Raw genomic sequence first — 17,062 nt, 5'->3', positions numbered from 1 at the left:
TTCCAATTCAGCAGTCTCTCGCTGGAGTCTGGATTTGAAGTTTTCCAGACTCCAGCGAGAGACTGCTGAATTGGAATTCATTTGCAAATTGGATACAGTTAACTTAGGCTTGAATAGAGACTGGGAGTGGCTAAGTCACTATGCAAGGTAACCTATTTCCCCTTGTTTTTTCCTACCCCCACCCCGCCGCCCCCCAGACGTTCTTGTTAAACCCTGGATTTGTGCTGGAAATGGCCCACCTTGATTATCATACACATTGTAAGGAGAGTGGTCACTTTAGATAAGCTATTACACACACAAACCCACTCTCCTGTTGGTAATAGCTTATCTAAAGTGACCACTCTCCTTACAATGTGTATGATAATCAAGGTGGGCCATTTCCAGCACAAATCCAGGTTTTCTCTCCCCCACCCCGCACACACACAAACCCACTCTCCTGTTGGTGTGGGGTGGGGGAGAGAAAACCTGGATTTGTGCTGGAAATGGCCCAGCTTGATTATCATACACGTTGTAAGGAGAGTGATCACTTTAGATAAGCTATTACTAGCAGGAGAGTGGGGTGGGGGGAGGTATTTTTTCATGCTTTGTGTGTATAAAAAGATCTTCTACACTTTCCACAGTATGCATCCGATGAAATGAGCTGTAGCTCACGAAAGCTTATGCTCAAATAAATTGGTTAGTCTCTAAGGTGCCACAAGTACTCCTTGTCTTTTTGCGAATACAGACTAACACGGCTGTTACTCTGAAACCTAAGCAAGTCAGAGGCTCAGGCAACTTGGAACAACACAAAAAAATAACTCTCATATTCGTTACAGAAGTCTGCTGTTACAGCATTTTTCTCTTCTGACTTTCCTCAACCCCTTTCTGGCTCTCTTGTAGTACTTGGGTGTGAAGATATGAATGAGACAGGAAAACCTGGGTGGAGGGAGGGCTCAGAATACTTACCGGAGAGGGAGATGCAAAAACATTACGTGTCATTTACAAGGCTCAGGCGTGAAAAGAAATGAACTAGAGTAAAGGACATCAGATCTTACACTGCCCACATAATAAAAAAACCATTCTCATCAATTGAGAAGAAATGCAAATGGAGTGTGTTTCCCCTTTAGGGAAGTAGCCCTGGTTTTTTTCGCAGTTCAGCAATGAAAATATGCTCTATTACCTTGGTTAGACGCCATCAACTTCATCTACAGAGAATCCAGTCCAGTTTTCAAATAAAAAGCAGTTTCATCATTATTTTATTCTTCCTTCCCTTAAAACTGCCTCCTGCTTGAGCCAATGTCAGAATTTACCAATGTGTCCGTTTTTGTGCTGTAATTTAATTGGGCAGACAGGCACAAATAAACCAATACTTTGCAAATATTTCCAAAAGGAGACATTTTTAGTGATTACATTGTCTTGTAACTCCACAGTATTCTTACTCAGCTCCCTCCAAATACTCAGAAAACATTCTCACTGGGAATGAGGCAAACCTAAATATATGAATGCATGAGGTTTTTTTAAATGGCGTGTGGGGGATTGGATACTAGCACTTAAAAGAAAGCTGAAGCACAGCCTTATAATAGACGTATAGTTACAAACTTATATTTGAAGAGGCTATTGCTTCGCCGTAATAAAACTACATCCAGCTGCAAAGCCTTGAAACCCTTACCCTCTACCTCCAGAAGCACAGGCCCTCTATCAACTGCGTTAAAGGAACCTGTTTGTTACTTGTCATCTACACACTTCCTAAAGTGAAACAATCCCATTGACAATAACACGTTCACAGATCTACATAGTGTCAATCTTTACATCAAAAGCAAAACACTTCCCACTGACCTCAACAAAAGGAGGGACTAACCACAACAGAAAATTGTTAACTTTGCCTGATTACAATCTGTTTTCTACAAGTATAGCTGGTGTCTCAGCTTTCAAGGAGCATGAGCTGCTTGGAAGGTTTGCTGCTTTTTAGCTGAGGGGAAACAAGTATCAGGAAAAACAGGCAAAAATTCACATCAGGGTAGCTATTTAAGTACCTGTAACTCAAAAACAGCTTGGTGGATTTTCCTTGAAGGTTGTAGAATCTTCTTTGCCTCCAGAGTAAGTCTGGCAATTTTCCTAATTTTCCAATATAGGGGAACCAAAATAGAGCTTTATAATGGAAGCTGGCTGCAACCTTAGGCCCTGATCCTGAAAACACTTAGGCATGTACTTAACTTTAGCGAAGTCATCTAATTGAAGCTAAGCATGTGAGTAAATGTTTGCCCAGTGGGAGGCCTTAACTCTGGAGAGGCTACTACCAATGCTCTTTCTGCTAGCAGCTGTATTTATTTAGTTTGCTGTTGCCCTCCCCCCTACCAAAGTATGCCCAAGATGCTACTTCCAGATATCTGTCTCCAGTTTCTGCTTATTTCCTTTTCCTAAGTGTAGGACTTCATGATCATGAGACATACCACAAAATGCCTCAAGCCCAATCTTACATTTCAGGAATACAGTTCTGCGTTTTGTAATGTTTGCTCTGACGTGATGAAGTAAACCAATTAAGAGGAAACTTTGCCCATTTGCTCAGCTCAGGAGTCTGAAGTTTCAAATTATTTGATGAGGTCAAATCATTTCTCAGAATATTTATGTTGAAAGGGGATCTTTGGAAATTTCATATCGCTACCTGTGTGTGTGTGAAGTTTTCCTTTTAAATACCAGGGATGGTTTTGGAGCAAAATTATGCTGGTCAGAGATTTGTCTCATTGTAATCCATTAATTGGCTTGTAGACATAAAGTCCTCCAGGAGTGTCACAAATCCACAGATTCATGAGTGCTGGAGTTTGTATTTGGATCTTTAAATTACTTGAAATATGTGGAGTCACATGAAGCCAGTCAAGTCTATGTTAATTGAACAGCTTTGAAGATGACATAGCCCTGGTCTACACTGGGCGGGGGGGAGAATCGATCTAAGTTATGCAACTTTAGCTACGTGAATAACGTAGCTGAAGTCGACGTACTTAGATCGACGTACTGCAGTGAGTTGACTGCTGCTCCTCCCCCGTCAACTCCACCTGCACCTCTCGCAGAGCTGGAGTACAGGAGTCAATGGGAGAGCGCTCAGGGGTCGATTTATCGTGTCTAGACTAGACACGATAAATCGATCTGTGCTGGATCAATTACTGCCCGCTGATCCGGCAGGTAGTGTAGACATACCCTGGCAAGGTAGATGACAACTTAAAATTCAACTCTGCTTTGAAAAGTAACTATGGAAAAATGGCACATTCATACACAAAAGATCCCTGGGTGTTGTCAGTCTGTCAGCGTGCCTACTGATGGGATATAAATGTTTACTACTGTTCGCTCCTCTTTGCACAGTGGAGATAAGAGGAAGTGGGTTGGATTCTGGTCCTCCTTGTGCATCAGCTGAATTGATTAGTACGTGCTAATCACTTACACCTGTGCTGCCTAAGAACTTTTACATGTGTCACTGCGGGCATAAGACTGTAGGTCCTGCAATAGCACAATAGAGTGGTGGTCTGTCTAATCTGGTATCCTGTCTCTGAGAGCAGCCAGAACCAGGTGGTTTATAGGAAGGTACAGGAAATCCTGAAGTGGGCAATTATTAAATAACCTTCCCATGGCGAAATTGCCTTCCTAAACCTTGTCAGTTAGTGGTTGGCATATGATCTAAAGCATGAGGCTTTAGCTCCCTTCTAAAAAAAAGAAAAAAATATAGCTCTTTACTATAATAGAGGATGTTTTCAATTTCCATGTAAATGTTATATTTTTTTCTGAATCTTACTAGGCTGTTTGACTCAAATATAGTTTGTGGCACTGAAGTTCCATAAGCTAATTATGTGTTGTATGAAAAAAAATTCCTCTTTATTTTTTTAATTTAATTTATCTATTATTTTCCTTGGATATCCCCTGGTTCTCATATATGAACGGGTAAATGAGAGCACCCAATTACCTTCTCTCTAACATTCATTATTTTCTGTATTTCTATCTTATACCCTCTGACTTTTTCCCTTTCTACACAATTCCAGCATTCCTAGTCTCTTTTCATCTGGACGTCTCTCCAGGCCTCTGATCATTTTTGTTGCACGTCTCTGGACCTCTTCTATTTCAGCTATATCTTTTTTGAGATAGGGTGACCAGAATCGAGAACTGTATGCCAATGAAGACTTCATCTATTAAACTACACTCTGATATTTTCAGTATTATTTTCTAACCCATTCTTTATATAGCCTGTTTGTTTGCTTCTCTAATTTGTCATTGCACATTGAGCAGAAGTTTTCATTGAATTGTCCACATGGACTCCTGGTCTTTTTTTCTTGAGTGGTTTCAGTTACTTTGGAACTCAGTAATGTGTACAAATATTTCAACTGATTCCTTCCAGTCTGCACTGCTATGCATCTGTCAACATTGCATTTGCATGTGCTATCATGCTACTCATTCACCTGGCCTCCTTAGGACCTTCTGAAGCTCCACATAATCTCTTCTAGACTTTACAAAGCTACATTATTTTGCATCATTTGCAGATTTTGCCACTTCACTGTTTTCAGATAATTAATAACTATATTAAAGAACACGAGTCCTAGTACTGAAGTTGGGGCACGTTACTCTTAATCTTTTGCCTGGCTAAAAACTGACCATTTATTCCTGATTTATGTTTTGTTTCTAGGCTGGTTCTATGAAAGTTCTTTACCTCTCCCCCCAGGACTACCTAGTTTCCTTAAAAGAAAAGGAGTACTTGTGGCACCTTAGAGACTAACAAAAGGTGCCACAAGTACTCCTTTTCTTTTGCGAATACAGACTAACACGGCTGCTACTCTGAAACCTAGTTTCCTTAATAACCTCCTGGGAAGGACTTGGACAAAGGCTTTTTGAAAGTCGGTATCATATCCCCTGCTTCTTTATTATTTTGCTGACAAACTCCAAGAATTCTACTAGAATTAGAGGTGCATGTTTTTCCTTTATGGAAGCCATCCTGGTTTGGTCCTATCATATCCATCTAAGTGCTTTATAATTCTTTGTTTACATATCATTCAGGCAGTCCTTTGCCCTGCTGAACTTTTGTTACCAGTATATGATAACCTAGATCAGTGGTTCTCAAACTTTAGCAACCCAGGGACCCCCATTTTGATTTAAAAAATGTTGCAGACCCCAAACCCCTCCACTCAGCCCAAGGCCCCATCACCACCCCACCTCTTCCTGCTCCCAGTCCACTCCTGCCCCCTCCTCTTTCTGTCCCCTCAGAGTGTGCCCCGTTCCCGCTCCAGCACCTCCTTCACGCCGCTGAACAGCTATTCCCCAGCATGCAGGAGGCACAGGGAGGGAGGGATGGGGACCAGTTGATCAGCTGGGCCGACAGACCCCCTGGAGTACCCTTGCGGACCCTGAGTTTGAGAAATGCTATCCTAGATTAAATTTGTGACATTGCCACTGCAAAAAAAAAAAATTTCTTATGACCAGAGCACACTAAAATTCTTTTAATAATTGTGTCTGGAAATTGACTTTAGTTTCTTGTGGCAGCTGTGATCTAATGTTGGATTGCACATCAGGCAGAGTTTGGGTTGTGTGTTCTATTCCTGAGTTTACATTGACTCATTCTGTTAGTTTAGGCAAGTCATTTAGTCTCTCTGTGACTTAGGGCTAGCCTACGCTGGCACCGTTAAAGCTCTGCCACGGCAGTGCTGCTGGAGTCACGGCAGAGTGCTGGGAGAGAGCTCTCCCAGCACTCTTCAAAAAAACCCAGCTCATGAGGGGCGTGGCTCCCTGCACTGGTGCACTGGCGCTTTATAGAGCACTGAAACTTGCTTGCTCAGTGGGATGATTTTTCACACCCCTGAGCGAGAAAGTTGCAGCGCTGTAAAGTGCCAGTGGAGACAAGCCCTTAGTAAATTGGGGCTAGTAATGCATGCCCACTTTGAGATCTACTGATAAAAGTGTGAATATTTCTTTGAACTAAACAAATAGTTTGGTTAAAGCATGACCATTTCCGTGGAATATCTACCATCCTTAATTTACTGTAGAAACCATTGAGACTTATTGAATCTTATTTTTTTAAAAGCGCAAATCAAGCGCTGCAGCGCAGAGCTGACAGTACCATCTGGCCCTACAGCTCAGTCTTTCACAGCACACTAGCACCTCTATACGTCAGGATCAAATAGTCCACTCAGCACTTTGCTGGCATCATTGTGCAGGTTTCAGTTTCATGAAAGAATTTGCTGGCTTGACTTTTTAGCTGTAAAGTAGGTTGACAGTGCACGTTTCCAAAACAAAAGACTGAAAACTAGACTCTAAACAGAAGCATATTTAGGAACAAGGGTGTGCTACATTGGGAGGAAAGTGCAGTGACTGAATTCATGCAGCCACTACAGTGGATTATACATTTGCAGTTTTGGCTTCATAGTTCAGAACCAGCTTCTGAAATATAAAGCATTTACGCTATAAGACCCGCTTCTAACCTAACCCCTGGAATGTCCTTGTTAAATTAATAATTGCCCTGTCCATATTCTCTTCATCCAATACCCAGTTTGAGTCAATCTTTGCTGTTTGTCCCACTGGACCAGCTGGTTCAGATAATATGGAGCCATAGAGCTGGGTGTCATTAACACAGGGGTAGGCAACCTATGGCGAGTGTGCCAAAGGTGGCACACGAGCTGATTTTCAGGGGCACTCACACTGCCCGGGTCCTGGCCACCTGCATTTTAATTTAATTTTAAATGAAGCTTCTTAAATGTTTTAAAAACCTTATTTACTTTACATACAACACTAGTTTAGTTACATACAGTATTATAGAGTTATAGCAAGAGACGTTCTAAAAACTTTAAAATGTTTTACTGGCACAGGAAACCTTAAATTAGAGGGAATAAATGAAGACTCGGCACACCACTTCTGAAGGTTTGCCGACCCCTGCATTAACATATGGAGGCAAAAACCCTAATTGACTTCAAGACTGTGCTTGATAAGTTTATGGAGGGGTTGGTATGGTGAGACTCCCTACAAGGGCGTGTAGCTGATCTGCGACTGCTAGCAGCAAATATCCCTAATGGCTGCTGATGGGACACTAGAGGGGGAGGGCTCTGAGTTATTACAGACAATTCTTCCCCAGGTGTCTGGCTGGAGGGTCTTGCCCACATGCTTAGGGTTTAACTGGTCGCCATATTTGGGGTTATGAAGGAATTTTCCCCCAGCTCAGATTGGCTGAGACCCTGGGGGAGGTTTCGCCTTCCTCTGCAGCATGGGGCACGGGTCACTTGCAGGTTAAAACTAGTGTAAAGGGTGGATTCTCTGTAACTTGAAATATTTAAACCATGATTCGAGGACTTCAGTGACTCAGCCAGAGGCTAGGGGTCTATTACAGGAATGGGTGGGTGAGGTTCTGTGTCCTGCAATGTACAGGAAGTCTGACTCGATGATCAAGGTGACCTTTCTGGCCGTAAAGTGTGTGAGCCTGTATGCAAAGCACAACCTACTCTAGCTTTTCCTCACTAACCCTCCTAACATCCCCATGGAGCTTGCCTTCACTTGAATTCTCAATCATGTTCACTGACTTAACGTAAAATACAATTGTTAATTCAAGTGTAGGCGTTTTATACCTTACAAAAATTACACTGCACAGAGCAAACACTGTGAAGTGTGTGCGTGTGGCCCTGCGGCCCCCATCCTTTTTCAGGATAGGCCTCCTCTCCAAATGCCAGCACCACAGCCAGCCACGCCCTGCTTTGATGGAATGTCCCAGTATGGCGCGTGCCAGTATCACCACATAGTGTGTGTTGGCCATCTACATCTTAGGGAGGGGAAGGCCAAACCTGAAGCAGAATTTGAAATGATGTGCTGAATGCCCCTCACAGCATGGTTAACTGCAGACAGTAGGGGTATATCTACACTGCAGTTAAAAACCCACGAGTGGCCTAAGGCTCGTGGGGTTTGGGCTAAGGGGCTGTTTAATTTCAGTGTAGACAGATTCAGGCTGGAACCCAGGCTGTAGAACCCTGCAAGGTGGGAGGGTCCCAAAGCTCAGGCTGCAGCCCAAACCCAAACATCTGCATCGCAATTAAACAGCCCCTCAAGCCTTAGTCAGCTGGCACGGGCCAGCCACAGGTATAGAACTGCAGCGTAGACATACCTTTAGACCACAGGGTTGAAATAAAAAGAATTTACCATTTTAGGCCCTTACTTGGAGAGGTGGCGAATATCTGCAGTACCACTGAGACCAATGGGAGTTGCAGATGCTCAGCAACTCTCGTTGTAGGTCACCTTTTAAACAAACAATTTTTGCAAAAATCTTTCAATCGGCACCTTTAAAAGGAGAACCCCCCACTCCTGTTCCCTTCAGTTTCCCGCATTATCCTTATGGTTTCTGATTACAGGAAATTGAACAAGATGAAGGTTATAATCAGTCATTTCTAGAAGCAACCAAAACGTAATCTGGAACTGTTTGAATGTAAAGTTATAGGCTCTTATTTTATAATATCTTTTATACAAACTACATCTCAACATTTTAATGCTTTAAGTGACCTTGAGATTAGGAGCTTGTCTACATTTGAAATGCTGCAGCGGGACACCTGTTGTGCTTTCGTGTCGACACTACCTACACCAACAGGAGAGGTTCTCCCATCGGTGTAGATAATCCACAGTCCCAGGTGGCGGTAGCTAGACTTCTTCTGCTGATTTAGTGCTATTTACGTGGGGATTTAGGTCATCTTAACTGTGCAGCTCAGGGGTGTGGATTTTTCACACCCCCTGAGCGACATAGCTGGGTCTATCTAATTTTCTAGTATAGACTAGCCCTAGGACATTACTGGTGTATCTACATTAGAAATACTGCACTGGTCTAGCACTATAGTAGTGTAGACATTATAGTGATGGAAGGGGTTCTTCTGTCGCTGTAGTAAATCTACCTCTCCAAGATGTGGTAGCTAGATGCCATAAAAACTGTTGCCACCACAGCCTTATTTCTATGCCATTCTAACAAGATTTTACTGACACTTCTTTTGTTTCAATTCCCTTTTGCAGTGGCTAAGAAACCCAGGCCCACAGCATGAGAAACGGACTCTGTTTGGAGACATGGTGTGCTTCTTGTTTATAACTCCACTGGCGACCATCTCTGGCTGGTTGTGTCTGCGGGGAGCGGTGGACCATCTGCACTTTAGTAGTAGGCTAGAAGCTGTTGGCCTCATTGCACTCACTGTCGCACTCTTCACTATTTACCTCTTTTGGACACTAGTAAGTAGTGTTAATTTAACTATCATGTGGTAGGGTGTGTCATATTCTATTACCTTTTATAGGATTTTTTAGAGTAATGGTTGAAGGGGACCCTACAGGTTTCATCCCAATTAAACTGTACAGAACTCTTCCTTAAAGGTACTTTGCCTTTGGTATTTGGTAATAACTGACTCAGTGCACCACAGGAGATGGCAGGAGGGAACAAGCAAGCCTGAGGGGAGAAGAGTTCAAGACAGATGTTGCAGGTGTGAACGGCCATTGACTGCATGGGGAAGAGAAGAGGGAGATTTAAGAGGGATCCTTGTATCCTAAAAATGGCGGCCACTTGGCAGTGGCACAAGCATGATCTTCTAATTTGACTTCTGACTGCTATTATGCGTGCACATACTTTTCAAAGTGCTGAGTTTGTGTAAAAATTTAATCTTAGTAGAATATTTTTCATATCCCTGCTTCTCTAGGCCCCATGTATTCTGCCATGGAATTTGCCACGGAATCCACACCTTGCTGCAGGATGGTGCTCCAGAATCTAAGCATTCATTTATATAAAAAATAGGCCCATTTTGAGCTCTTGTGATATCCCTCCAAATGGGAACAGAATGCATGAGTTTGGCCGTGCTAGAAGGTGGCTGAACCAATATAGCCACCCCCATGCAGTGCACCCACACTCGTGCTAAAAAACTCCAGTGCAGCCAACAAGCCCTAAGACAACACCATGTTGCATCACTGAGGCTGCAGGCAACCTGAAGCAAGCAATAGCTCTGGGCAACATTCATTCCATTTGTGGTATTGGCAGCAGTGTTACTGATACTCGTGATTGCGGGCCAATGTGGGAGCTCTCCCAAGAAAACACATGCAGCTCAGAAATGTTGCCCAAAATGTCTGCAGTTTCTCCCTTCTCCCTCAGTGCTGCTCTTTGCAGCAACTCACCAAAGGAAACAGGTAACATTTCCCTCTGGTAAGTGTGGCTTAATTCTTCAGTGTGTAAACACACTAGGCTGGAAGCACACTCAAAGTTAGGCAGCAGAGTGTTTTTGTATTTGATGCTACCCCTCAGGCTACCTTACAGAGCTTGTAGATTTCAAATGATCACTAAGATACTTCTGTACTATACATCCAAGTCACCTTGAAAGCCCAACTGGGGCCTGATTTGTTTCTTAATTTCAGAAATATTAGTAGGGGTTGGCTACAGAATTAGATTTCATTATTCTTGGTGCATGGACTCCTGGGGGTGCCCATTAAATAACTACTACAACAATTAACTGCAGCTACTAAAAACGACTTGGGTAGGGCTATTCTTACCAATAACATTTAAAAATCACTTGTTTGTTTTAAAAAAGGGTTTCTCCTTTAGGGGTATGGAAAGAAGTGTGTGTCTCTCTTTCAAAGTTTGGGTAGGTGCTTAGATATTGTGGTGATGAGCCTGATATCAATACCTAGCTCAATCAGTTTAACTAAAATATACCACCTTCAGTGCACTATGGCCCCCTAGTTGTAGTTTTTCTACCGGGGGGCGAGGGGGGGAGGAAGAGGGGAGAAATCTACATCTATTTCTACTATATTACTCAGGGCAGCAGGCAAAGTATCTCAGCTTGCAGAACAGCAACCACTCCCATTTAGGAGGAAGTAAATTAAGTGGTTAAAAGAAGGAAGCCAAGTAGCCAGGACTGGAATCTTATTGCAGCACTGCTACACAGAAGAGTTTGAGCACATCACTTAGGTGCTGTGTGCCTCAGTTTTCCCCATCTAGGCTATGGCTGTAATGTTTCTGTACCAGACAGGGTGTAAGACAAATAGTTTTGTAAGGTGGCTTGACATGCTTAGCTGAAAGGCACTGTCTATCTGCAAAGCATTTTAGAATACTTTTATTAGCAAGACAGTAAGTTCCTCTGGAAAGGCCAAGATTTTAAAAGCGACTATGATTTTGGCTGCCTAACTAAAGCACCTTAAAAAGGGCTTGACTTTCAGATGGTATTGGCCACTCAGCTTCTGAAAATCAAGCCCATCTCAAGTGTGTGAAGCTGAAAACACAACACAAAAATCACATCACTTTTGAAAAATCTTGGCCCTATTATCTTTATTCTTGCTACAGAGTACCATGCACCTCTATATAGCACTATATTGCAAATCTTCGTGTTAACAGAATAAAAAGCACCATCAGCGGATCTGAATCTGAAAGACAGGAACATAGGAGAATCTGTACTGCTCTGTTAGAGAGCCATGGAGGGAATATTCTTATCAGTGCAGGATAAAGTATATGTGCAGCACAGTGATGCTCCTTGGGATTCTGGGGGAAAAAAAATAAAATTTCAGTTTACTTCCAACAAATCAGTTTAATTTTCTCTATAATCCAAAACTGGCATATGGGTTATTTACACCACTACACCTCAGTGAACCAGAGCTTAATGGACTGACAACAGGAGATACTTTTTTGGTAGAGAGGTTCTTAGGAATAGGGTAAAATTGCTTCCTTGCAAATTTAACAGCCAAAGTGTCCCAGAAAGACTATTGCTTTTCTTCTGAATTTAGTCAATATCTCTGTGACCTATACACAAAAAATGCTTGTGTTCTCGAGTAGGAAGATCTGCATCTTGGGTCTGGAAGCCTTCTATTTAAGCCAAGAATTTAGGGCCAAATTCTGCTTTGATTTACATCCTGAGTAGTGCCCGACTTCTGTGGGATTGGATAGGGAGTATATCAGAGTATTATTTTAATCCTCTAGTTTGCAAAACAATGTAATTGCTGTTTAAAAATATTAAAAGCAAATGCTTATCTGAATGAGTTCACAAGGCACTTAAGTGAGCTTTGAAGCTGGATTCCCCCAACCCTTGCTATCCAAGTCCAAAGACAAACAGATGCTTACTATGCCAGCGATTGATGTAAAATCATACATTTTATGTAGCACCTCAGGAGTTCCACGTTGAAGTGTTCAGTGAAAATGGAGATATAGGCTATGTCTCCACTGCAAAAAGCTGTGTTTTTACACTAGATAATTGTCAGTGTAAAATCCTAGTAGAGAGAAGGCAGACATAGTAGCTAGTTGAGGTAAACCACAGGTGGGGAAATATAAGGTTGACCTTGATTACCTGTACTGAGATAAACACTGTGTATGCCTTGTCTCCACTAGGATTTTTATATTGAGATAGCTAACTCAAGACAGCTTCGAAGGAGACATTTGCATCACTTAAAATAAGTTATTTATATTCCCCAAATCCTCCTGGCAATCAGCCCTGGATGCTTACTTGCAGCTCCTAGAGTAAGGACATGAGTAGCCTCCTTTGACAGTTACGCAGCCCGTAGACTGAATGTTTTGCAAGCTCAGTGTAAACAACAGCAGTACCTTCCTACTGTCCCTCCCTCCCCCCAGACTGCATGTCACCTCCAGATATAGTGTCTTCAATTCACTCCATATCTCTTGGATAGCAGTGATCTACAGAAGTGGCGCAGTTGCATAAAAATCAATGACAAATAAAGTGTCTGTCAACAGTACACAGGCAGTTCCCACCCATGGCTCAAGAGTACTATATTATTGTCATATATTACCAATACGCTTCACAAATGAAGGGTCTGATACCATTGCCTTCAGTGCTAAATGCATATAAGGTAATTGTGTGTGCAAAAACTGCCGTCAGCTGGCAGTATCTACGCCACAATCACTTCTCTCACTACTGCTAGTGCATCCATGAGAGAGATGGAACACAATAGCTTTTAACACAATGTTATTGCTAAACATGTATGTAAAGGCAGGAAGTGAAGTGTTCTGCATCCAGTTGAAACTGCAGTGGGTCTTTAGATAATGTTTGGAAGCCATACACCCAGTTTGTTGATAATTTCTGGCTGAAAATGGATAGACACAAAAATGTGGGCCTTTCCTTCTCTTCTCAGAGGGGACCTCCACTTACCTCTCCTTATCCCTAGGGTGAGTTACTGCCATTTTCTATCTCCATTTTTTTTTTTGCTGTCACTCACCTGCTCCCTTCCTTTTCCTGGCAGCCACTCAATCCTCTGCCTGTGCCTTCCTCTCTAGTCTCCCGCTACTCCCAGTCTGCTCTCATATATTCCTCATCCCCATAGCCTTCCTTCAAGTTCCCCTCTCCCCCGCCACCTCCCCAACAGTCTCATTCTTTGTAACATGTTCCCCCCTCACGGTCTCAGGCCTAGGCCACACCTAGTGAATAAGAGTGGTCATCTGTACCGACATTAATCTGGCTTCAAACTCATTCAAAATATGGAGTACTAGTGCCTATCTTTACAACTGCAACCCCCACTTCCTCTTGCAAAATATGAAGGGAAACGTTGGCCATCTCACCTGAGAGCAGTCTGGTTTCAATTCCACTGAAAACAAAGGTGGCCCTTTTTAATGCAGGTAAAAGTCATAAGCAAGCACCAGCTTTTCTGGAGATCCTGAGCAACTTAAAAAAAACAACCCAAACAGCTCCCTAAAATGAAATACTCATGCTACCATGGTGAGAACTGGCAGTTCTGCAACATGGCGCTTAACTACTGTATCTTCTGTGGAGTCTTGAATCTGACACATTAATTGGGGGAAAAAAAGGGCAGGGGGGGACCAAAGCAGGAGAGCATAAGCCTCAGTCATTATTTATGTATGTGCCTACCTGTGAGCTACTTGCTGATCTTCACAATGAAGTTACTATCAGTGTCTCAACCATCAGCATTAAACTGTATATCAGATTCATGTGTTTCCAAGTTGCTGCCAATAATTTAACTCTTACAGAAGTGGCTTCTTCCCAGATAGGGGAGCTAACTAGTTTGTAAGATTGAGAGTGCTTCCAGCTGCGGGGAGATAGGAATGGACTCTGGCCCAGGTTTTGTCCCGAGCAACTGCACTTCCCTGCTGCTTAAATACTTGTGATGCAGTCTGTGCAAGCATGGTCTCTAGCCTCAGATTTTCTTCTCGCTACTGTTTTTATCCAACCATTAGGCTGGTAATACATGACCCTGGAGGTCAGGAAAGGATAGGTAGGGATATCATGGGAGGATTAAAGTAGTAACAGGAAGCTCTTTGTTGGGAATGAGTAGACAGCAGCTAATGGGGATGGGTAGCACAGGGGAGCTGAAAATAAACATACTAGCATTCAGTACAATTCATTACAGATAGAAGAGCAGGTCTCAAACTTTAGCAACCCCCACTTTGATTTAAAATTTTTTGCAGACCCCCAAGCTGGCTTCTAATTTTCCCTGAGGGTGTTTATGTCTTGTTTCTAATTTATTTCATTCTAGGACACCAAGTATTTTTAAAATGTATAATCTGTTCTCTCCTGATCTTCCACCAGGTGTCATTTAGGTACCACTGTAGATTATACAATGAATGGCGTCGGACCAATCAGAGGGTGATACTCCTAATTCCAAAATCTGTCAGCGTTCCTTCTAACCAGCAGTCATTGCTGGGCCTTCATTCAGTCAAAAGGAACTCAAAGGAGACAATCGTTTGATTTTGACAGTTCTGCACTGGAGTCATGCACTAAATAGACTTTCTTAAACCCATGGGCTCTGATTCCATCCAGAACCTGGTACAGTGCTATTCCGATTTACAAACTCTTTACAGATGAAGAAATCACTGTTTTAATTCAAATCATGGATGCTGCAATCATATGATATTTGCTAAGCTGCCAAACATGTTTATTTAGCAGATACTGTATGGAATTCTACAAACTCATGTTAATATCTGCCTTGTCAGTGATGCAAGCCCTCCTTTTTTATTATTGTTTAAAAATATTAAAACTATGATAATTAACAATGCAAAAACAAATTTCAGAGTGCTTTCTTTATTTTAACAGTATTATTTCTGTGGGTATCTGGACAGGAACCAGTCCTAAATATTTTATTTTACTGACTCAAAGGAGACGGCATTACAAGAAGGAAATTGTGCTACATTTAGTTTTATTTGAAGTGCATCTTATACTAATCTTGGATTATTAAAAATGTTTTTAAGGTGCGTTCTACAAATGGGCATTCTATTTATCATAAAAACCCATTAAAAAGCATTCTCTTCCATTTCTTGTTTGGTAGTGAAAACCTGAGAGAAAATATTTTTTTCTAATAAGAAAAATGCAAAATGAAAAACAAAGTCTCTCACAGATTGCAATAATCTTCCAAGTCAAAAATATTTCATAAAGCAGTTCCCAAAAAAGGACTCAGTTACAGGGTTATTTCCTTTTCATTTGGAAGGAGCAAATTAACCCCAAATTCTGCACTAAAGTTACACTGGTGTAACTAAAGAGTTGAGTTACTTTTTATTTATCCCTGAGCTAAATTTGGCCCTATTAATTAATTTTGTAAGGGGGACTTTGCATACATAATGAATTAGTAGATCATTAGACATTTCCTTGGAAGCCTGAACATGTCTTGCATAACAATTAGCCTTACTCTAGAAATGCTGAATTTTCAGCTTGACAGGTAAATTTAGTGGAGTATATAAACTCTCTCATTGTAGCATTGAGACTAAGGCTCTTTATAAAATGTAAAACACTACATGCTATTATGACCACACTGAATTTTGAATCTGAATATTAAGTTGTATTCCTGGGTAGTATTTCCTGCTTTCAACCATCCCCTTTATTTTTATATTTTTAAATCAATTCATTCACTGACTCTTAGATTTTGGCTCTCACATTATGCAATAAGGGATATGTAGTTATGTGGGAAGACTCATTTGGTACTGAATGCTTCTACAGCTAAAAGCTATTAAATGCTGCTGGCAAGCTAGTGATAAGTAACTTATTTGCCATTTTAAAATAAGGATTTCTAGAACATGATGAGGGTAATCCCACCCTGCTTTGTTTCCCACCCTGCGGAGGAATTGAAAAATGGTAAAGTGTGTGTTGTGAGGAGGTAATGATTTATATTTCTGATGGATCAAGCTGATGCGGGTGTTCTTTGTCAGCCAAGATAGAGCTATTTAAATACAAAGCTCTAGCAACAAACAAACCCATCAGCCATGCTTTGTGCTGTCGCAAGCTCACATGTATTTGGAGTTGTAATAATAGATTTTCTTTTTGACACTAATTCGAGTGATACAAGTATCTAATATTCCATTTAGTCATAAGCCCTCCAGGGGTATTAGAACTACAAACAGCCATCATTGCCTAACTTTTCTATAATCAAATACCAACTTTGTCCATCTGTCACACTTTACCCTTCACAGAGAAATATGATCAACTCTCACTTGACAATCATTTTTGCTCTGCAGTCTACCTTTAATACTTTAGCACAAAAGAGACAGCACAATTAATGATATAGCTGGGATACAGTCTTCCCGCAATGGCACCAAGAAGGTAGGTTCCTATCATGCAGAAAAAAATTATTACATTTTGTGCCTAACATGCAAGAGTGGAACAGAGATCTTTGAAAGAGGCGGCTTTATATCCCACACCCCATATTCATGAATCAGTGCTACTGAGGTCTTTTTGCTCTACATGCGCCAAAGCAACATTATGGTGCCTTGTTCTCCTCCAGACAGCAAGACAGTAGGATGAGTGCTATTAACGTCACATTCCCACCTTCCTCTCTGGACCAAAGACCTAGAAGTCAGAAAGATTCTAGTGACCAGCTCTGATTCCTCATTCTCTAGGAGTGAGTGATCTTTTCATACTGAATCACTGTTTGGATTGATGTAAATTCAAAATTGGTGTCTATTAAAACAAAAGTTATTAACAACAGCAACAAACTCAATTTTTTGCTTCTGAAGGGACTTTAAGGGTTGTAAATATCTATGGCACTAGCTACACTTAGCAGAGCTAATGACAACACGACAAAGGCTCCAGTGTGCTATTACAACAGATCCAGTAAAAGTAAAAACTAAATGCTAAGTACAACGAATAAAGAATGAGTGGTTTTGTTTCTTTTGTTAAAC

The 17,062-nt window shown here is 41.6% G+C and overlaps 1 protein-coding gene across 4 annotated transcripts in view; it reads left to right on the top strand.

The window, feature by feature from the left end:
- MARCHF3 (membrane associated ring-CH-type finger 3) overlaps positions 1-14,959 on the top strand; it is a 94,111-nt gene extending 79,152 nt beyond the window's left edge. For 3 of the 4 annotated variants that reach the window (XM_037901650.2, XM_007060853.4, XM_043547162.1), the window contains 2 exons: positions 8,983-9,192; positions 14,484-14,959. In XM_037901650.2, the coding sequence (XP_037757578.1) occupies positions 8,983-9,192; positions 14,484-14,642 (369 nt within the window). In that variant the 3' untranslated portion in view covers positions 14,643-14,959. Of the gene's footprint in view, positions 1-8,982; positions 9,193-9,650; positions 13,109-14,483 lie in introns of those variants that run through there. The other variant, XM_043547164.1, reaches the window with a different exon arrangement.
- Positions 14,960-17,062: the final 2,103 nt, after the last annotated feature.

Source organism: Chelonia mydas, chromosome 5, assembly GCF_015237465.2.
Source record: "Chelonia mydas isolate rCheMyd1 chromosome 5, rCheMyd1.pri.v2, whole genome shotgun sequence".
In the NCBI taxonomy this organism is placed as follows: Eukaryota; Metazoa; Chordata; order Testudines; family Cheloniidae; genus Chelonia; species Chelonia mydas.
This window is presented reverse-complemented; position numbering and strand designations above follow the sequence as displayed.